At 41.7% G+C, this 23,266-nt stretch overlaps 1 protein-coding gene across 1 annotated transcript in view; it reads right to left on the reverse strand.

Annotated features, from left to right (window-relative positions):
• The window catches only part of HSD17B4 (hydroxysteroid 17-beta dehydrogenase 4), a 108,061-nt gene extending 85,028 nt beyond the window's left edge, over positions 1-23,033 (reverse strand). The window contains exons 1-9 of the mRNA XM_019554992.1: positions 22,991-23,033; positions 22,624-22,677; positions 15,051-15,158; positions 14,267-14,326; positions 9,184-9,205; positions 9,038-9,084; positions 7,093-7,177; positions 4,371-4,558; positions 1,634-1,725 (exon numbers count right to left, since the gene is read on the reverse strand). Coding sequence (XP_019410537.1) covers positions 1,634-1,725; positions 4,371-4,558; positions 7,093-7,177; positions 9,038-9,084; positions 9,184-9,205; positions 14,267-14,326; positions 15,051-15,158; positions 22,624-22,677; positions 22,991-23,018 — 684 coding nt within the window. The 5' untranslated portion in view covers positions 23,019-23,033. The remainder of the gene's footprint in view (positions 1-1,633; positions 1,726-4,370; positions 4,559-7,092; positions 7,178-9,037; positions 9,085-9,183; positions 9,206-14,266; positions 14,327-15,050; positions 15,159-22,623; positions 22,678-22,990) is intronic.
• Positions 23,034-23,266: the final 233 nt, after the last annotated feature.

A 23,266-nucleotide genomic window follows, 5' to 3' on the forward strand; every position in this document is an offset into this window, starting at 1 on the left:
TGTTTTGTGTATGTGTATGCCTGTGTGTAATGATGTGTATGATTTGTGTGTGTTTGTACGAATGGTGTGCCTGAACCTCTATGTCTAACTCATGTAATCAATAAACACAGCACCTTGCCTTATCCCCCTTTATAAAGTCTCGCTCATGATTTGAGCAATTGGCAATTTGTGTAACAAACTACAATGGACAATTCTCCCAAAACATTATATTTTGCTGTTACACTAGCAATTAAACTCTTCACTACTGCCTGGTATACCAAGCATATGTATCAAGTTCAAAGGTTACCCTTTCAACCGTGTACATAGTATACCACAGGGGCAGGCAATTATTTTGGGCGGAGGGCTGCTTACTCAGTTCTGCCAGGCTGTCGAGGGCCGCATGGGTAGCCCCGCCCCTTGACCTGTGCCCCACCCCCTGGTCACCATCTCGGGACCAATGCACCAGGGTCGGCACCAGTGTGGCCCAAAGCGGGGCACAGGCCAGCAAGAGTCTGTGGAGCAGGGCTGGGCTGCACCAGCAGGGAGTGGGGAGCTGGCTCGGCTCCAGAGCTCCTGCCAGCTGGGACCCCACACTCCTGCCACCCTGCTCTGGGCCCCACTGGCACTGGTCCCGGGACACTGGTGTGGGCCCTTTGCTCCCACTTGCTCCCCACCCGCTCATACCGAGTGCCCCCCAGCCCCGCAGTACCGGGTAGGGTAGAAGCTGGTGCTGAGCATGGGGAAAAGTGGCCCCTCGCCTGCCCCATGGCCAGTGATCCCTGCTGAAGGCACCTGCAGCCTGCGTGGGGATGTCTGGAACAGACACAGGCAGCCTCATGCAGGCTGCAGGTGGTTGCAGCGTGGGGCACCGGCCACGTGGCAAGTGGGGCCAGGTAAGAAGCTGATGCTGAGCGTGGGCGGGGGGTTGGAGAAAGCAACCCCTCCCTGACCCAGCCTCGCAGCCCGCCTGGGGCTGCCTGTGCCTGCTCCGAACAGCCCCGCATGAGCTGCAAGTGCCTGCAATGCAGGGCGCCAGCCATGGGGCAGGCAAGGGGCTGCTTTTCTCCACAGAGGGAAGGAGCCCAGGGAAAAGCTGAGTGCAGGGGGGAAGCGGCCCCTCCCCCACTCCACATCCTGTGCCCCACACTGCAGGCACTCACAGCTTGCATGGGGCTGTCTGGAGCGGGCACAGGCAGGGCTGCAAGCAGCTGCAGCACAGGGCACAGGGAAGGGCAACTTCCCCCCACCGCGCTCCTTCCTTCCCCAGGGTCCCCCCCCCGCACAACTTACTTGAGCTTCCCGTGCCGGGGCAGCCATGTGCTCCCAGCCCAGAAACCACAGCTGGGGCTTCCAGCTGCAGGGGACGGGACTGGGCAGGGCCCACTGCTGTTGGAGCCCACCGTGCTTCCCCTGGGACCTACTACCTTGGCTCCTGTTCCTGGCAGAGAAATATTAATTTTCTACATTTTTTTAGGGGCCCCATGGGCCAGATAGGATGGCCTCATGTGCCAGTGGGCTGGATTTTGCCCACCCCTGGTATACCACCAACTTCCCATTATTGTCATCACAATAAAGTGTCAGAACTTCAAGGAATAATGGAGCTTCATGGAGGTTTACAACAGACTGAATTTATAATATGGAAGTGAAAGCTCACCTCAAATAGGCTTCCATTCTCCTGACAGCTCTCATGGCAAAGCCACAGGACTAAAGGAGAGACGTACTCTGGTTTGAAAGCATCCAACATATCTGGGGAAAAAATTAAACACACATGCAACATGAGAACAAATTATTATTAAACAACATTATTAAATAATTTATATATGACCAAACCCTTCCCTATTATCAGCAGAACTGATTAGTAGTCTTTCCAACATTTTCTGTTGGGAAAAGCAGATTAGTCAAAAAATGAAACGTCGATTTTGACAAGTCTTTTCAGAGAACAGAGGCAGGTTTTACCAGTGCATATCTGTCCACATCCACAGCAGCCCACCTGAAGGACTACTTGCAAGATGGAAACCTCAACTGTGACAAGCTGCAGAGTGGGGAAAGGTTTCCCTGTTCCATGGGCAGCTATCTCCCCAAATAATTCAGCATAGGAAGTTGGTAGCATTAAAAGCCAACATTCCACATAGTGCAGCAGACACGGGATCAAAACAAAACCACAATGGCAAAATTGACCAGTCTCAGTTTCCTGACTGTTATTTGGTGGTAGCCAGCAATGAAATTGATGAGAATCGTGTCTGTTTCAATTAGCAGCTGCCCAAGAATCTGGGAGCATATTTCATTTTTGAGGATAACATTCCAGTTTCACAGATATGGAACAGATATCTGGTTTTCTAGACAGCTCTAATAATCACTCATTTTTATCTATATTCTGTAACAGTTGACCAAATTTCTGACAAACTTGAATGAGTGTTACCGATCATTCCCATTGCTGGCTTTGATAAAGTTATGTTGTTTTAACAACTTTAAAACAGATCCCTGGCTGTTCTTCAGCTAAGGGTCAGGCTGTATTTTCATTACACCTTAATGAATAGAGCCCTAACAGTTTAATTTTGCAAGTGTTTCTAAATACCTAAGGCTAAAACAAAATTGCTCATTTTAGAAAAAAATATAGTTCCTGCTTAAAGTGTCACCAACATAACTTCACTAATACCTGATCAGCTAGAAAAAAACAGAAACATGTTTTGCATTGATAATGTCAAGCCTCGTCAACCATATTTTAAAAAACAAACAAAAACAAACAAACAAAAAACTGATAAATATGCATTAGCAGACTAGCTAAAGGTGGTTATGGCAGACAACTCATTTTCCTAACCTACTCCAAGGAACAACCACTTTCCTAACAAATTTTATAACAGTCACACTTGTTATTGTTTATGGCAACTGCCTATATTACATTATACAATGTGCTCTTAATAAAAAAATAAACAGTTGACTTTTTAAAGTATTTCTACAATAACGCATGCAACTAGAAAAAAACCACATGCAATTGACATGCAAATCACATCCTTCTCTGCTCAGTATGATTTATGTGGTTGAGAAATATCAAAAACAGGCTTAATACATGCTATTAAGCACTGTTCAAAAAGCCATCCTTCCACCTGGCATCCACAGGCTATTCATCTAAGTATGTAATACTCCATTAATTTTCTATAAATGCTGAATGGGCAAATGAATTAAAAATAAAACACATTTTACAAGACTTTGGAAGTAGCAAGCATTTCATGTAGTCCACTACAAAATGAAAGCCACAGTCAATATTTTTGATACATTAACACTCTGGGCTATGGATCAAAATCTTTTCTGCACCTCTTGTCATTAGTTATGCCAATCAACAGATCCTTCAAGAAATACTGGTAAGGATCTGTCACAGATTACTAAGTCAAACCAAAAACTGGATGAGGCATGCCTTAAACACTTATTTAATACATAGAAAAAATGGTTGTGTTATAGCAGATACCAGTTTAAGTCGCATGCTGGAGTCCTCACGTAGCCAGCAGTAAAACATCCACAGAATTTCTAAATGTTGGATGACAATTTTCTAACCCTTAAGATACTGTATTCCAGCATAAAGCAACTCTATTTTGGACCTTATTGTGATAGATAAAAGATGAATAAACTATTGGAGTGGAAGTGGGTGGTTGCCTAGGAGCCAGCAGTCATGACATGATTGATTACATGTAAAATGGCCCTACAGTTGTTAGGTAGCATTTAAAACAGATAGATATTTTTTTAAAAAAGTGGAGCCCTTTAAAAAGAATTCTCTAACAATAATAATATGAAGGTGCTAATAAGCAGTTTTGAGTAGCCGAATTTTTGGCAAACAGGATTTACAATTCCTTAAAGAACAAGGCCCTTGAAGGCAGGCTGAGAGCTGTACTTTGCAGACTTAAAACATTTATGTCCCCTTAAAAAGTTACAAGACAGTTTATAACTAAGCTATAGTTCATGCCCAGTGTGTTAAAAATATCTTCTCCCTCCTACTGAAATTTTTGAGGGAAGGGATTATATAGTCCATATGTTGTAAAACACATCACATGACAAATGAACAATATTATAATAAAAACAAATACAAGTCAATACAGGCCTGATTTGGTGTCTGAGTAAGACTTTCCACTGATTTCAGTGAATGTTAGATAAGGCCACAGTTGCAAATTTACACTGTATAAAATAATTCTTATGAAATAGAGAAAGACTGCTTCTCATGTGAAGTCCCATTTCATAACACAATAGAACCTGGCAAATGTGACTCTTATAAGCAAACAAGAAATGAACTCTTAATGTACTATTGTCATAAAATGTAATAAAGGAATATTTCAAGTGATGAGAAAGCTAGTTGTGTTCCAGTACAGAGATAGAGACAACACTCAGAAACTTAAGTCACTTACCTGGTGGCATAATTGTCTGAGTCATCCTTGAGCCAGCAGTAGGTGCAATTGTGTTGCAGTGAATGTTGTATTTTCTGCCTTCAACTGCAAGCGTATTTGCAAGACCCAGAAGGCCAAGTTTGGCAGCACTGTAGTTCGCCTGACCAAAGTTGCCATAAATTCCAGCAGCTGAAGATGTCATAATTATTCTTAGAGAAAGAGAAAAAGAAAGCTGATATTTTCAATAGGACGTTAGGCCCAACAGAATGTTGAGCTGGGTTGTGGCTTCCGAAACTTATACTCAAAATGTACATATTCTATAACAACATGTTGAACTTTTTCATAATAAAGAGATGGCATTTTCTGCTAAGTCAAAATGGCATAAAGCACAGCTAACTTTTTAAGCTGATGTAACAGGTGTTTTGGTTGTTTTTTGAATTTGGTCCCTCCTTATGAACAGAAGAAATTTGCAATGATCTGGTACAATTGTTCGAAATAGAATATTGTTAGAAATGCACAGCTTGCATCTTGCACCTGATAAGAAAGAAATACTGCCAAAGACTCTTTTCTTTCCCAGTCCTGCCTCAGCCTTTCTTATGCTGATTGCAGACTCTCCCCCTCACCCACCTTAGTCTTTCTCATGCGGATTGCAGGAGCCAAAATTCAATTATCTGTAGCCTTGAAGTGTAAACTTTTGGTGAACTGTTGTGGTCTTTGAGCATGCTTAATTAGCTGATGCATATTTACCTCTCCGCCCTGCATACTTAAGTAGCTAATTATACTATACATGCGATGTATGTAATGATGTAACTACATGTATGCTTGTATGAAACGGAAGTAGCTGTAAGAGTTCCTGTTTCTGCACACGTGCCCAGGAGAGAGAAGATAATTCCACTTGCAAATACCAATGCTTTGTCAGAGTAATCTGAGTACTTAACTCTGCTCTGACCTTGTCTGCAAACAAATACAACCTTTTGTGCCGACTGATGACTGTGTGTCTGTGATTCTTTGCGAGCCTCCGGAGAAACGAACCGCAGTTTATGCATTACAATGATATAAATATTTTGTAAGAATGAGAGAGGTATTAATATTAACTCATGTTTAACAATACTAATGTTACCATTTGGCAATAAACAAGTTATACAACAGAGGAAAAATGAAGAATAGCATTATATACAGAGGGATACAATGCCCATATTTTAGGCCCAGCCAGGCAAAATGCTTGGCTATAAATCTCTCTCCTTGCCACTTAGGATCTGTCATTTGGATGGCTTTGGATGCCTTTTTAATCATAAAATGTAGCAAAAATTGATTCCAATTGTCATGTCTGGGAACATGAAGCTAAGCAGCAAAGTTGTCAAAACCTCAGAAACATTACAAAGAAATGCTAAACAGGTTAAAAACCTGGAGATGTTTAGTGAAAAACAAATGTGTTTCCACCAAACAAAACCCAGGCCAAACAAACATTATTGGGATGTTATCCACAAGGCATAATACAAAGAGATTCTCTACCTCATACATTTATTACCAATCCCTTCCTGACTGACTCAAGAAACAAGTATTAATTACTTAGTTAGCCTCCTTAACAGAGAGATGTAGTTAGCCATGTTAGTCTAAAGTTAGCCAGAAAGCAGGGCAGGTTGGCACCTTATAAATTAACTCAGGGCTGTTCAGCTGGTGGCCTGCAGGCCACAAGTGGCCCACAAGGGGTTAAGTTGTAACCTCTAGGTTCCTGCTTGGACACCATACCACACCCTACCAATTCCCTGACTGCAACAGTAACTGGGAGCCCCAAGCTGATGGCTAGAAAATGATATTCAGTGGTTTGCTTTTAGGAATTGGCTTGTAGGTAAAGTAGATACTGCATTAAAACAATGGTACAGGGCAACAGCAAGGGTCAACTGGCTTCAAAAAGCCTGTGTGTGACAGTTTCCTTCAAAGCCCACTGTCTGGAGCAGGCAGACACACAGGCTGGGAAACTGAAGACATGTTCCATAACGTGAGATAAGGGACTCTGCCATGTTGGCCAGATTCAGTTTTGGTGGACAGACCAAATTAAGAGACTACCACCAGCCTGTTTCACTCACCCCACTGAGGGAGGATAGGCCTTGGCCCTCAACTTCCAGGCTGCTGATTTTCAAGCAAGAACAACAGGGTGAAGCTTGCGTAGTGGCCAGACATACCTTCCCTCTGTGACAGCTTTAGGACTGGATGTAGAACTAGGGGGGTTATTTTGTTTGCCTTGCCTGCATTATTCTTATCTGCCATCACTGTGTATCAATAAAATTTGCCTATTATTGAATGGAGAAGTTGTGGTCGGTCTGACAGTTTGGGTCCACCTGGAACAAGGTATCTGGGTCATAAATCCAGTGCCAACACAGGCTCCCCCTTGTCTTCAGCTGCTGATTCCTGTCCCTGCCTTGGGGGATGTAGTAGTGCCACACAATATGGGGAGCAGAAAGTAAGCCTGAGGGCTACATGGCAGACTATACAGCTGCAGGAGCATCTGCACAGCACGTCATCCTTACTGGTGTGGTCTACAGAGCATGCGGTCCCTGGTCACTTGGAAGTTGGATGACCTTGAACTACCTTAATCAAAAAGGCATGAGCTTTCATGCCTCTGAAAAAAATTAATCTATAAAAAGTGCCATCCTGCCCTGCCTTTTGGTTAAAGGAGTCAGGAGTCAGAGCTTCAGGCATTCTGCTAAAGTTAATAGAAAAAATTAACTTTATGCTATTTTACCTGCCAAACTTCTGATTTTTCAGATGATTCCATGCAGCTCGAGTGACCAGGAATGATCCCTTCAAGTGAACTCTGTGAATTATATCTAAAACCAAATAGGTTTTTACAAATACAGCATTTCTTTCCTTTTAACAGCAAAATAAAAAGACACAGATCCACTTCTTCCAAAAGTACATGAAATGCCCCTTGAACATCACCTCACTACTTGCATTTAGACAGTTAAGAGACTATCAGTCTGTAGTTTGCTTGGTGGAAACTTTTGTCTAGATTGCCAGGTTCAATTCTGAACCTGGCAGCCAAGCCCCTACCTAATCCCCTGAGTGGGGATCTGGCATATGAGGCTCAAAATCAACCAAGTCCTTATGCCTACACAAATCAGAAGCTGGTTTCTCCTGTAGTTCCTGCCTCTCCCCAGAAGTCTGGTCAGTTACCTATCTGGGCTGCTGATCACCTACCACCATCCTCTACTCTGACTACAGATTACCACATCAACTTCACATACAACCCTTTCCTCACCTTCACATACAACCCTTTCCTCACCCTGGTCGCTAGGAACTACTGGTCTTTCTAAACTACTGACAATTTCAGGCTAATATGAATGTTTAGGCTCTGCAAAATGATTTTATTGTCTTCTGGACCACACAGAAGGTCTGGTTTCATAGTAGCTAGGGTCAGGAGGGACCTCAACAGATCATCTAGCCTGACCCCCTGACACAGGCAGGAATGAATGCTGGGTTCACAAGACCCCAGACAGGTGATCATCCAACATCCTCTTGAATTTGCCCAAGGTAGGGGCGAGGACCAGTTCCCTGGGAAGTTGGTTCCAGATTTTGGCCACCCTAAAATATTGCCTTCTGATCTAACCTAAACATTCTCCATCAGCTTATTACCATTGTTCCTTGTTACCCCAGGTGGTGCTGAGGAGAAAAGGACTCTACCTATTTGCTGTTGATCTCCCCTGATGAGTTTGTCGGCGGCCACCAGGTCCCCCCTCAGCCTCCTCCTGCTGAGGCTGAACAGGTTCAGGTCCCTCAGTCTCTCCTCGCAAGGCCTGTCCTGCTGTCCTCTCACCAAGCAGGTGGCCCTCCTCTGAATCCTGTCCAGGCTGGCCGCATCCTTTTTGAAGTGTGGTACCCAGTACTGGGTCCAATTGCAGCCTGACCAAAGTCCCACAGAGGGGGAGTATCACTTCTCTGGACCGGCTTGAGATGCATCTTTCGATGGCTGGCCTTGCTGGCTGTGGTCTGATGTTGGCAGCTAATGTTCATCTTGGAGTCAATAATGACTGCAAGATCCCGTTCTGCCTCTGTGCTTTCAAGAGAGGAACTCCCCAACTTGTATGTATGCTGTGGATTCCTTCTCCCAAGGTGAAGCACCCTGCATTTATCTACATTAAACCCCATCCTATTCTCATCTGCCCACTTCTGTAGTCTGTCTAAATCTATTTGCAGCCTCTCTCTCCCTTCAAGTGTGTCCACCTCACCCCACACGTCAGTGTCATCAGCAAACTTGGACAGCATGTTTTCCACCCCCTAGTCCAAGTCGCTGATGAAGATGTTAAACAGCGTGTGCCCGAGGACCAAGCTCTGGGGTACCCCACTGCTCACATCTCGCCAGGTTGAGTACAACCTGTCCACCACTACTCTCTCAGTGCGCCCCATCAGCCAATTTTTTACCCATCCAACTGTGTAGGCATCAATGCCACAGTTATTACTGGAGCTTGAGGCTGTTGTTTTTCCCCCACAATGTGTTTACAAGAGTCCAGCACAGAATACAGAAAAACAGCCAAGCTGCAAGCTGGCAGCCAATTAAGGTTAGAGTTGCTAAGAAAAGATGGAGAGAAGCCTCACTCTCCCTTTTCTGTACCCATAATATCCATATGGAAAAGGCAGAATTTACTTAGAGTCTAGCATCCTTAGAGTGAACATCAAACTTAGCTACTCACCCCAATCTTCATCACTTATTCTAGCAAATGAACGGTCTCTCAGAATCCTAAAAAAACACCACCAGAAAAACAAAAAGAGAAAATAAGCATGGATTTACACAAAAGGAACTCAGTCTAGTACAACGGTGAAAGTGAGATGTACTTACCCTGCATTGTTTATAACAATATCTGAAAACAAGCAAAACGAAAAATTAACACACATGAATATGCGCCTACTTTGGCTTTGCTCCTGCTTTCAGTTTTTATTACTGCTATACATACTTTCATATTATTAGCCACTGCCTGTACTGACCAGAGCTTTCACAAAACTTGTATTCATGTATAATGGAAGCCAAGCAAAGCATTTTGGGACATGTATTATCAGTCCACTAGGTACTACAGTGAAGTAGAGAACTTTACCCACAAGGTATCATATTCTTCCTTTATATATAAAGGAATAAAATCAACCTAACAATAAAAATGATAAAATCAATCTTCTTTTACACTATTAACAATTCCCAGCTTTGTATGATCTCCACATTTCATAGGTGGCTATTTGGCTCTGGTTGGAATCCTCCAGAAGCCATGGGAATACGTAGGAGAGGTGGGGGGAGAAAAAGAGGGCATGGGGAAATACTTGGGGAATCAGTAATGCAATTCAGACCCCACAAGGCAGGAAAACTGGTACCAGAGAAGTTCAAAACTCATGTATTATCTCTCTCCCCCTCCAGGAGCACATAGTCACTAGGCCTGTGTGAATAGGATTCAGCCAATTCAGAGGACAGCGATTCGATTTGTAGATTCAGGTCACTGTCCTGACTTAATTCAGCTGAATTGGCTTCAAAAGATTCGGCACCGATTCAGAGAGATTTGGTGATTCAGCCATAGACTATAATGGGGAATCATGAAATACCTATAACTTTGTCATTTGTTGGCAGATTTGGATGAAAACAGCAGGAGTGGTAGCCCCTTCTCAGGGCACGAAGCCTGCCAAGTCTCAAGGAGACAGGTGCTAGGGCTTCTGGGAAGCTGTACCTCAAACTGCTGAAAGTAAAACTCACATCACTTGTGTGTTTAAGGCAGATTTGGATGAAAATAGCAGGGATGGTAGCCTGTAACAGGGGGCTTTCTTGGTGCCAGTTAGATCTGTGCCTGCCCACCTGTTTCTGGGCCAGCCCCGCCCCTCTTTTGCTGAGGCAAAAATAGTTCATAAAATGGACAGAAAGGCTGCAGGTAGAGCAGGGGTGGATAATTATTTCGGGCGGAGGGCTGCTTAGTGAGTTTTGACAAGCCATTGAGGGTCATATGACAGGCAGCCAGGGGCAGATTAATGTTAATTTTCTCAATTTTTTAGGGGTCCTGCAGACCAGATAAAATAGCCTGGCAGACCGCATCTGGTCCGCATTTTGCCCACCCCTGAGATAGAGGCTTATATACTATTTCTGTATCCCTCCCCCAGAGCACTGTAATTAGAAGGGGATTCCGGGAAAGATCACATTCACTAGCCAGGTACAGATGTCAGTCTTTCCACCTGCCCTGCTCCTCCTCCCTCTTCTCAGTTTCTGTTCCCCTGAAAGACTGTCTTCCAAATCTCCGAATATTTTTCCAAATTGTTTTGGAAGCTCTGAATCAATTCGGAGGGTTTTTTTGGTCGCCTGATTTGATTCTGATTGAGTGATTCAGCCTCTGAATCAGGCTGAATCTTCTCCAAATCAAAATCGGTGACCAAAGCTTCACATACCCCTAGTAGTTGCCCATTGCCAGGATCTCAGCACATGCTTCCCCAGGCAAGCAAGATTCCAAAAAACCCACAGGTAACTTCTCTAAGGTGGTATCACAGGGAATGTAAACATATGCAGGAAAGAATTTTGGAGAAGGGGAAAATGGGAGAGAAGGAAGAGGGGAAAATGGAAATAAAATTAAAGAAAACAGCAGAAAGAATAAAGTGGTTCAAGACAAAAAAAAAAAAGAATGAAAGCCTGTAACTTAATGATTTGAAGAGTTCCATTTACATTTGTTTCTATTTATTGATCATCTTAGGCTATGCATCATTAAAATCTAAAACAGAATAGTCAACAATGCATTTCTGCAAAACAAAAAAAATTACACACTTCACTGGTTAATACAATGCCAGGAGTATTTTAACTTCTCTAACACTGCCTTATTCTATACCTTACAGAGATATGGAAAAAGGAAATAATTTCTCAGGCACAAAACAGAACATCTTTAAGTCTTCTTCATGTTTTCAAACTTCAAAAGATTAAATGCGACTTCCTCTCACTTAGTGTTTTAGATGCAGCAATCAATACACCACCTAATTTATTGTTTTTTGAACATCAACACTTTTGAGGTACATAAAGGCAACTCTGTTCTGAGATGCATACTCCTTTTTAAACAAGGAAGTATGAAGATGCTGTAATACTGCTCAGTCAGACTTCTGTATAAAAGTGCAAAACTGAACTACTATGAAAGAATTATGTAACAAGTCACAAGCTAATTCACATTCCATTTAGATAATCAGATTACAAGTTAAAAATCACATTAAGAAAGATAGCAACAATACCATAACACAAAACAGGTTAAAGTTCAAAGCTCATTTTGTTTCCCAATAATTCTGTCTTTTTCTTATGCAAGAACAGGCCTGTACCACACCTCCTCCTGTTCTGTTGAAAGAAATGAGGGTAAAAAAAAAAAAAAAAGTGAGACTAGACTTCTTTTTTTTTTTTTTTTTTTTTTTTTTTTAAAAAAAAACCAGAAAAAAAAAGAATCAGGCTTCTAAAATAATTTTTAGTGAGAAATCAGTAAATCCTTCTCGGAGGTGCATAATGAATTCAACCTTCTGAAAAAAGTTGAATGAAAAGATATGCAGTTGCATCACATATTGGAAAAAAATCAGTTTGGATCTGAAGCTTTAGGTATAGCAAATGCTCCAGATACTCATTTTTTTCCCTTGAAATCAACACTGAGAAGTGTGAAGAGCTCCACCTGATCAGAGGCAAGCCCCATCTGATCAGAAGCAAGCCATATGAGGAAAGGCTGAGGGACTTGGGTCTCTTCAGCCTAAAAAAGAGACAGCTGAGAGGGGACTTGGTAGCACCTTACTGCTACATCAGAGGAATACATCAAGGGCTCATCAAACAACTGTTCACCAGGGCAACCTTGGGAAATACCAGGAGTAATGGCCACAGACACTTGGAAGACCATTTTAGGCTTAACACTATGAAAAAATTCTTTACAGTTAGGGTATCCAGACTGGAATAAATTCCCTTCAGAGGTGTTGCAATCACCTACCCTGGACATCTTCAAGGGGACGCTAGACGGTCACCTTGCTGGGGACACCTGGCTGCGGATGTCTTTCCTGCCTAGGGCAGGGGTGCTAGACCTGATGATCTTGTGAGGTCCCTTCCAGCCGTTACAACCTATGAATTGCTCTATGAATATAAGATGTCACATAACAGATCTGACATGGACTATTTAAGGCTCAAGTGCAATGAAGACCTAGGTATGAACCGATTCCAGTGGAAATCAGCAGTTCAGAATATTAAAACACCTGCAGTTGATCTCCAAAATCTTACACAGCAAAAAATTGTTCTCCATCTTCACCAAGCTGCCTCTAAACTTAAGAAACTAAATATAGAGACAGGGGATACAAGCTGAAGATGCAATACATTGCACGCAACACTTGATCGCATGTTTCGGTCATGCCCTGTTACCCATTCCTTTTGGTAAGAAATTATAAACAGAATAGCACTGTCTTGAATACAGTGGTGACAGCTATGAAAAAAATATATGTATTCTTGAGAATAGGGAGTTCAAATTGAAATGTTTCTGGTTCATACTCTTACAACAGACCTTACTAGTGACATGCAGAATTATATTACTGCATTGGAAAAGTTAGACAAAGGTCAAAACCTGGTATGATGGAGATGGTACAGCTAGCATCTATGGAAAGACACATGTTTTGCAGGCATAACTGCTCCAGAAAGTTCTGTGCAATCCAGAAGGATTTCTTAGAATACTCTGGTAACAATTATTACTCCGTGCACACTTCTTTTCCTCTTCTATCTCCATCTTGCTTTTCTTTTTTTCCCTCCTTTCTTCTTTCCTTCTCTTTTCCCCATTATTGATTATGACAGACATGTACATAGTTCAAGTTGATGCATAGTTAATATATACTGTAATAATTCAATTAAAAGAGGAGCTTCTCCCTGTATTTAACATGGGGAGGAAGCCCTCATATTAGAACCAAACAGAAGGGTGGTTTGGGGTGGGGGGCAGCTGCTGTGCCTTGGGCTCCATCCCCTATTTGGGGTTGGGACCAAAGCTGCAGCTGTTGCCTGCTCTCCTCCCTGCTACATCTGCACCCCACCATCTGCCCCTTGCAGCCTCCCCTATTTCCCCCTACAGTCTTTGCTTCCCCACCTGCCCCTCTCCCTCCCCTGCCATCACACTTGCTCCATGCCAGCAGCCTTCATTATTGCTGCAGACTAGGGCACTGAGCACTGTCCTAGCACTGGCATGCACACACAGATGCTATGAGGCTGGGCTAGGGCCATACTCAGTGCCCCAGGGCGCATTATGCATGGAGCCTGGGGGTGTGGAGCAAAAGTGAGAGAGGGAGGGAAAGAGAAGCAGGGAGCCAAGGTTGTCGGGGAGGGGGCAGCAGAGGCTGGGAGAAGAGGAGAAGGGCAGAGCGGAGAGGAAAAGTGAGGCAAGACTGCAGGTAGGCAGGGGGAAAAGAGGTGGCAGGTATGAGCAGGGGGCAAGCTGCTTGACCTCCCCACACAGCCCCACAGCTATGGGGATGATGAATTCAAGATGACCCTCCAATAATTAGATTCTCTACATGGAAATATTATAACAAATGTATATATTTTCCATGTCATGAATCTAATTATTAGGGCATTGTCTTGGATTCAAGTAAGGTATGGATTTCTAATGTGTGTTGAATTAAAAAACTCAATGAAGTTTAAAATAAATAATAAAAAAAAAAATACATGTTCCAAAAGGCACCTAGAGAAGCTGTAGACTCTCCATTCCTGGAAATTTTCAAGAGTAAGTTAGATAGCCACTTGACTGGGGTAGTTTAGTAGGAGACAATCGTGCCCTGAGAAGGGGGCTGGACTAAATGAGGTATCCTGAAGTCCCTTCCAACCCTATTTCCTATGATCGGATTCATTAAACATTAAGAGTAAAGCGCATGGCTTAAGATTAGCCTGCATTTGCAACAACCAGGATGTAAAACCGTACCTATTCTCCCAAAAGCTTCTAGTGCTTTCTTCACAAGGTTCTCTCCAGCTTCCACTGAATCTGAAGAAAAAACAAACAAACAAAGGAAACAAAGTATAATTATTCAAATAAATGAAATCACCAGCTACACAATAACATAGTCTTACAGATATGGTGCAAGAGGACTCCATGGAAAAATATTTGTTTAAAAAGGTGAATTATTCATATGCAGGGTCATCCCTAGGGGTGGGTGAGTGGGGCAGATGCCTCAAACCCCACAGACAGTGCCATACAGGCCCCGCCGTGGCTACCGCCGGCTCCATGATCTGGCCACTTGCCACCCCCACCCCCACAGAGGCTTATATGCCCCGGGCCTGCACACCCCTAGGAATAGCTCTGTTCTTATGTAATCATTAAGGGGTAATAACCATGACAGGCAACATGGCCAAGTCCTGTACGCTAAAACTGAGAAGCAAAGCAGATGAATATTTCAGGCTAGTTCTGGCAAGGTACCAAGCACAATCACAGGTAACCTATGGGGCTTTTACTCCCCAGCTGCAGCCTATTAGTACTAAGAACAACTAGAAAAGAAAGAGACAAGACATTTAAGGTGAATATGGTGGTCATTTGTTTTTGATTTTGCCATGCCCTAACTCTCAACATTGATCTACCCCATTGAATGAGCACACCGTTATAGTGCTGTTGTCTTTTGTCAGGCATAACCATTTTTCATTTAGTATAGCTGTAATGTTACGCATTATTTCCATATATAAATCATCCTTACTAGACTGGTAAAGCAACATACCATAGCTTGCTACTGCTTTCCCTCCTTTTGCTCTTATTTCTTCAACCACTTTGTCAGCAGCTGAGGAGCTTTTGCCATGTCCTTTGAAGTCACCTCCCAGATCATTCACTGTGTAACACAAGAAAAGAAGTTTTGACCAGTTTGTACTCACCATTTTCAGTCTCTTCTTATGTCTTAGCCCCCAAGGTTTCCAGAGAACTTTATCAAAACTGAATCTAGCTAGATTCTATTATTTGAAGAGTAAATCCACTGAAACAAAATTGTTTAATAATGTCCTACACAATTCCATTAAAAAAATTCAGCAAATGAGCTTAAATTTTAACCTGTGCTTACAAACTATTTGCTATCAAACAATATCACTGTTGTTCAAGGAGATTAAGATTCAAACATCGCATATTCACATGCATTAGCTCAAGGAAAAAAAAAAAATCTGTACATCTATCTTGCTGGAATCCTTTGACCCAGCTGACTTCCTGTCCCTGGGGCATAGGGCTGAACTCGATGTTCTTCCAAGGTCCCTTCCAGTCCTAATGTCTACGAAATCTATTTAGTTTAGCCCTCCAGTTATTTAGTATTGTTGCTGAATGATCACTTAAAAAGAATTGTCCCTTATGCAGATTTTGTTTCTGGTTTCCCTTCAAAAAACCCAACAGGAAATAGTTAAAAGGCATTTACACCTGAGCCACTTCTCCATTAACCCAAACTGCATTTAATAGCTGTTACTGCATTCACCTGTCTGAAGTTGCTTTGGCATACTTCATGGCAGAAAAATCTACATTCCAGAACTAACTGCATTTCTGCAGGACAATGAGAGGAGAGTTAGAATTGAAGCACTATATACTGTAAAGGGAGTGCTTGAAAGCTCTTAGCTATCTACCCACAGTGGAACTAACTGTAGATTTTTATGGTATTAAAATGTAATTTTAAGGGCCCTGGATAGGCTATCACTACTATGGTTTGCAACATTGCACAAACTTTTACAAGACTCAAAAAAAAAAAAAAGGGATTCAGTCAAAATGATTCAGTCCAGAACAAAATGCAATGTGTCATAAGTCTAACTTGATCATAATTTATAAAACCAAGGTTTTTCTAGCTTGGCAAACTTAAATAAAGTGCCACTAAGGCTCTCTTATATTAGACACATGACACTGGTCTAAATCAGTTAAATAACTTATATGGTTAAGCCAATGCACCCCACAAAGATTTATTTAAGGTGGGTTTTTTTCTTTGCTTAAATCTTTTTAGTTGTCAGGAAAATACCAATTTAGGGAAAAAAATAATGCAACAGATACTTGAAACTTGTTTAATTCTATACTTTAGAGGAATTCCACCAGTTTAACTAGAGCAGTGGTTCTCATCCTTTCTAAAATAAAAGGCATCCATTGACAGACTCGAGGCACCTCGCAGAAAATGCAGGCTCTTAGTTTTCACTCATTTGTTGGCTATGGAAAAATAAATAGAGCAATTCTGTTGCAAAGAACTCAGAAAGACCTCAGCAGGTCAGAAGGTTTTAACACGATGCATTCCAATTTGAAACCTCTGGGTTTATCTTATGAATCGTGTTCACAAAGCTATGCTAACATTACGGGGCACCCTGCAGCATCTTTGACAGACAGCATTCAGTGGCACCCTGGCTAAGAATCACAAGGCTGAGGACTATGACAATACATGAACAGATTAAAAGGCTTTATGCATTTAATAACCAAAATTAAAAAAAAAAAAAAACACCTCTAGAAAGGGAGAAAAAACCTAGTGATGTTGGGTTAATATATGATTCTCCTCTTAAAGGACACCAAGTAAAAATGGCATCTTTTTGCCTAGTTAGACCTGCCGTTTCTGTATACAGAGACTATGTCATACATGCACATTTACTTCAGGCAATGTTTTTCTAATTAGTCTAAAGCTAAAAGTATACTCTCTTGATTACATCCATGCTTCAGTCTCTGGAGGATCAGCAGCTGAAAGTTCATTAAGCACTAACTAGGTCCATCCATGTAATTCCAATAAAAACAGTATAAGTATACCAAAATATGCCCCAAAGTGTAAATCTAAAAACAGGATTATGTAAAAGTAACTACTTTGGTCTGCAGAATCCTAAATGGAAGCAAAAAGATTTGAAAAAAACAGCTCCTTTTGACTTTCACATGCCAGAATGAGTTAGCAGGGCAAAAACAACAGTTTAAAGTACTGTATTTACTCAAATCTAGGATGAGGTCCCCTCCCCCTGCTATTCAGCATGGATGGGAACTCTTAGATTCAATTACAAGTTGGGGGGGAGAGGGGAGGCAGCAGCTGTAATTTTCTCCCTATGCCCCCAGAGTCAGAGCTGCAGCCACTGCCCTCTACCACCACCTGCCCCCAACAGCCTCTGCTCCCCGCACCACTGCTCAAGTAGCAGATACAAGAAACAAGACAGCTCTACCCAGTAATAAAATATTAGCCTTCATTTTTATTCATTCTCATAAAATTATTCAGTTGATTAGAATAGTAAAAAAAAATATAGGGGAGAATAGTAGAGCTTAAAAATATATATTTCATTACATTATTTAATAATAAAAAGTAACCACAATATAAGAGAAGAGCTCAATAAAATCAATGTGAAGAGATCAAGTGGTTTGTTTGGTTCGTTGTTTTTTTTAAACTGCAGAAGTTACTTCCCTGCAGCTCCTTGACAAAGCTCTTCTTAAACATTTGGCTCTACTGCTCTGCTAAATAATTCACCTGAATGAATTAAATACATTAAAAAGGTATATTGAAAGACTAATTATGAGAAAAAGTCTCCCTAAATTAAAAAGTCAGCATGAAATGAATAGCCACATACAGCAACGTAATGAAGTTATACTTCTAGCACTCTAGTTTGAAATAACACCACAAAAACTTGTCAAACGATAGTGGGCAAGTGTTGACTATAATTTTCTTTGGTGTTTTTTTTTTGTTTGTTTTTTTACCTTTTATTAAAGCTATTTAAAAACATGGTATGCTCTCACGTGCTTCGTTGCAGAGACAGTTTTCAGAAAGGACTTGCAAGAGCCGCAGGATTTTTCAGATGTACTCAGACAAGGTTATTCCATGCTTCAAGGGTTGCAAAGACAGGAAGGCATGAAAACATTTAGGTCAGAAGCTGACAAAAGTGTTGGTAACATTAGCGTCACTAGTGAAAATAATGTAAAGATGATGCAGTTTAAATAGAAGTGAATAAGCAGGCAAGGCAGAGTTATGCTGGATATAGAGGGCAGTAGTAAGAAAAAGTCCTTGGTACAAGAGAGATGGTGAAGTACATGATCATGTGCAAAAAAAAAAAAAGTCTTAATGTAAGTACCCTGTATAGACTGGAAGGGATAAGATGAACTTCACAGAGATTTAAAAAAATGAGTTAGAGTAGTTATAACAGGAAGTGAAGAAAGGAAAGAAAAGGATAATCTTACAGAGGTTGAGAATGAAGAAACTTCAAAAAACTGACCCAGATCTGGTAGGCAGGGCTGAAAAAGGATCACTTAGTTTACCTGACCAATCCAAATGTATAGGCATGAGTGACATGAAGGATAGTGGTGCTGCTGCCTGTGACAGAGAAAGGAAAGAGACACCAGGGAGGAAGACAGGGTATCTTACTTTGCCCATCTTCTACTTAAGTTGAAGGCAACGCATTGAAAAACAGACGTGAGATATACCAAGATGCACAACAGGATGAAAGGAGATAAGTCAGGATCTTAATGGCCATATCCAGATGTGCAGGCACGTGCAGTTTGTGGCAGCACATTCCACAAACTGCACAAGTGGAATGTTAAAATGTGTCCTGCACTGCAGCATGGGGGCAAAATTTGTTACTGGGATTGCCCAATAGGAAAAACAAAAACAAAAAAGCACTGGGGAAAAAGCAGCAGCACAGTGTGTGCTGGAACAAACGGAGGCTTCATCCTCCAGTGAGAAACTATGGCTGCCAGCCAGAGCATCTCTACTGCTCCATTTGTGCCCCTGCTGTTCCAGCATGCCAGGAGCCAGGAGGAGCTTGGCAAGGGCAGTTTGCTTAAAGTGAGACATTATGTCCTGCAACAAAGCACACATGCAGGGGCATGCACTGAGGCACAAATAGTGCCACTGCAAGTGAATGCCCTTGCTCATCTGGACATGGCCTAACAGCTGAAACTAGGTGCAGGGAAGGGAAAGAGAGGGAAAGATGTACAAGACAGATCCCAGTACTATCCCTACAAAGAGAGAATATTAAGCCAATACTACTACTTTATACCTATCTTCCTATCCTACTACTTTCAATTTCTATAGTTTAGTAAAAAAAGGCTGGTTTTAAGGCAATGTGAATCTTGCATCTGCTTTGGTTAGGGGCATTCGTGTCCAGGTACCTTAGGAGGTAAACTGAACTCTCAATTCAAAGAAGTCAGGACTGGACAGAGTAATGGCATGGATGATGAGTGTAAAGGAAGAAAAGACATTGCAAACCCCCCCACACCAACAAACAGTGACAGAAAGGATACTGGAAAGAGCAGGGAGCTGCAGAGAGAGGTGTACGGCAAGGCTACAGAACAAAGCTGAAATTTCAAAATGGAAAAGGAGTCCCTAGTCAAGCTGACACTGGACCCTTAAATCAGTTTTTAGCTGCGGTACAAAAAACAACCTGGGAAGAGAGGCTGTAGTATCTGTATTAAATTAATTCTTTTGCTTTTGTCAAACATGAAACGGCTCAGGAGTAACACTACTGCATAAGCTCCAACAGTCTGCTTTGGAACTATTCATCAGGGTTCAACGTACTACAGGCACATTTTAGTTAAATATTTGAAGTCTGTTTGCTGGCTTATAAACCAAACTTTTCTGACATACAAGCTTCAGAAGTCTTTCACAACACATTATAAAAACATGGAGTTTTTCTCCCAAACAGAATAGTACCAAACGAACTACCTCACCACCACTGCTGACCCTTTTTTACTGTCAATATTAATACATTTCCCCCCCACCCCAAGTCTGTAATGCAGCACAAATGCAAAAAGCTTCCCACCTCATAAACCAGACCAAGATCTTGACTGAAAGTCACTAGAAATGGAAAGCATAAAGAAAAGTGCTTTTGTGGGGGAGATAACTTGAGAGAGAAGAAAAACACCTTGCTGTTCAAGCTCTACCTACTCCGTACCAAGACTTAAACTTTAGTGGGATTTTAAAATGTTAAAGACCAGGAATAAAGCAGAGCTCTCAGCTGCATAAAGTACTCAACATATTTTGATTATCGATTTACTACATACAACCCGATTCAAAGTCCAAGTTCCAAGTTTTAGTTAGATCTGCTGGTGCTGCCAATTTCTTCCAGAATATAGCAATCCAAACTCTTAAACCAGAGAACAAGCTGGAGCCACGGAATGATATTTACCTGGCAGCCACCAGCTGCCTGACATACCAGCTTCTATTTCACTTCAACCACAATTATTACCTGAATTCACCCAATTATTACCTGAATTATTTCAGAACTACACATCACACACACAGAACTGACCATGATGGTTTCCATATGAAAACACTAACATTTTTAAGCATGAGCTACTTGTAATTACATAGAAACACAAACAAATAAACAAAATGTTGATACAATTGCATGCAAATTAAAAAGTCAACAGCATCTGTGCAATCCTGGACTCTTCAGCTTGGCAGCAACACCTGTGCAAATCCATTTATGGATAATGAAGCTGCTTAGATCTTAACTATGGGTGCACATGATAGAAAGAATCCAGTGCGACAGATAGAGTTAGTTCGTAGGACTAGTAGTTTGCAAGTAAAATTTTTTTTTTTCTAACTGAACTCAGTCCAACATGCTGAGCATGATATTCTACAGTGCTGTTTGCACAAAGCCAAAATTTACTAACAGCTTGTCCAGTGGTACAGGACAGATGCAATGTACTTTTGAATCATTTAAAAAGTATATTATTTAAACTGCCAATTTTACCTTTTATCTGCTGTCAGTTGTACTAAAATGGCGTCTTGCACCATTAATCTCAATAGCTCATTCACACTGTACTTAAATGGAAAGACTTCGAAGCAGAGTCCCAAAATGCAGTACTTGGGCCAACACTGGCTCATGAGCATAGGCACTCTGTAGACAGCCGTCTGCTCATAGTGCTGGCTTTTTTCTTGGTTTGTAAATGTTACAATGCGCTAAAGACAGCTAAAAGTTATCATAAATGCTTCTTACTATTATTTGGCATATAAGCACTTGTGTATTTTTTGCAAATAGCTATTATGTAACCACAGATGAGAGTAGGAGGATCTGTGAGACCACAAAGGGGTTCCTGAGATCCCACTGAGATCCAGTGGATTTATAAGTCTGCCCCAACACTAGGGCAGAGAGTGCTGTGCAGCTGAACTGTCCATCTACAAGATGAAATGTAAGGCTATGTCTTTGTTGGTGAGTTAACTCTGGTTATCACTATATGGGGGGTGGGTGCTCATCTCACGTTAGCCTACCTCAATACAGAGCTTCCACACTGCAAAGTAACACTCAAGCTGCTGAATCTACACATATACCAAAGTTTTACATGGCACTACGATTTCTGGAGGCATGCCCCAGGATTCTTATCTCTACAACTGGGGAAGCTACAAAATGAATCTTCAGGAAGGTGTTGTAGAAGAATGTGTCAGTACTTTCTGGGAGTGCAAGAGGAAATGTGGAAAGGCACTAAGGGCTTTTATACACGTGCTCCAGAAGTGCGAGGGAGAAGGTGGAGTGGGGAGAGGGGGAGGCTTTAATTAGAGCTGTTCTGAGAGCTACTCTAATTAAAGCACCAAGAGCATCTCATATATCAGCGTCCCCACACATCAAAATGCCAATGGGGGGCACCTTATCTAATGCTCGTTGAACGAGCTTTAGATAAAGTTCTCCTGCCACCGTTGTTAAATGCAAAGACGCCGATAACACAAGATGCTGGAGGATGCTGGAACACAGTAATTACCATGCTCCAGCAGACTCAATTACAAGGCGTTAGAGCAGCCTCACTGCTTGCGTATAGGCACCCTAAACAATAAGCAATCTTTAAGTGTTGCCACGCTAAGCCCACATTGTAAAGGGATTGTTAAGCAGTCAGGGATGAGCAATTATTTCTGGTGGAGGGCCGCTCATATGTTTTGGCAAGCCATCGAGGGCTGCATGACAGGCAGCCAGGGGCAGATAAATATTAATTTTCTAAATCTGGTGGGGGGCCCACAGGCCGGATAGAATGGCCTGGCGGGCCACATTTTGCCCACCCCTGGTTTAGCTACTGAGTTGCAATCATTCAAGGATAAGCCTGTGCCCTCTCTCAGGCCACCCAACTCAAGTCAACGATGCTTGCATGTGGACAGTAGCCAAGCAGGACTGATATTAAGTTAATTTCCTAATAAAGACAAATCCGCAGACAAAAATCATGGCTCCATTTTTCAGAAACAGAAACTAAATAGTGAAATTTGACTTTCCAGAGTTAAGATGACAATCTATTAAAGAACAAAGGTTACTTAATACTAAACATATCATGGGACTAAATCATGGATATCCAGAAAAAGACAAAGGTTACTGGCAATAGATCAAAATAAGTAACAAACTTACCCACTACAGAAGCTCCTCTTTCAGCAAAAGCCAAAGCATAGGCTCTCCCCAGTCCTAGGTTTAAAAAAAAAAAAAAAAAGAGTGGGGAGAGGAAGAGTGAATTCTTTTTCATACTTAAAATGAAGACAAATTATATAACAGATATAAATATATGAATGAAGCCATATCACAACAAAATTGAGCTGGCTAAAAAATGTGATTAATTCAAAAATAATTCCATCCGGAAGCTGCTACAAAAGCATAATATGGTTCTGAAAACTGAAACGTAAAAGGTAAACCAGCATCAAACTGAGAAACTGAGGACCAGCTGAGAAACTGAGGACAAAAGAAATCCCAATCTTAGGAACTAATTATTTTCTATGCTTACTCAGTGGTAGGAAGCCTAGAAACATCATCTTCGCAAGCTACTTTGTCTACAGGAGCTTCACATTTGTGTTGAGAGGCATTTGGGCCACTGATGGGTAGTAAAAACAGAAAGTTGGGTGACCTCATGTAATCTGCTCTTTCAGGAGGGGAGGAGATGCTTCAAGTTAATGAACTACATTTTAAGTTAATAATATAGCCCTCCAGTTACGTTAGGTTTGTAGACAGACCTGAGAAAGAAGCATGTGCCAGAAGAATGGAAAGTAAGTTACAAAAGTAT

This window comes from Crocodylus porosus, unplaced genomic scaffold, assembly GCF_001723895.1.
Source record: "Crocodylus porosus isolate Cpor-Errol unplaced genomic scaffold, CroPor_comp1, whole genome shotgun sequence".
NCBI classification, from domain to species: Eukaryota; Metazoa; Chordata; order Crocodylia; family Crocodylidae; genus Crocodylus; species Crocodylus porosus.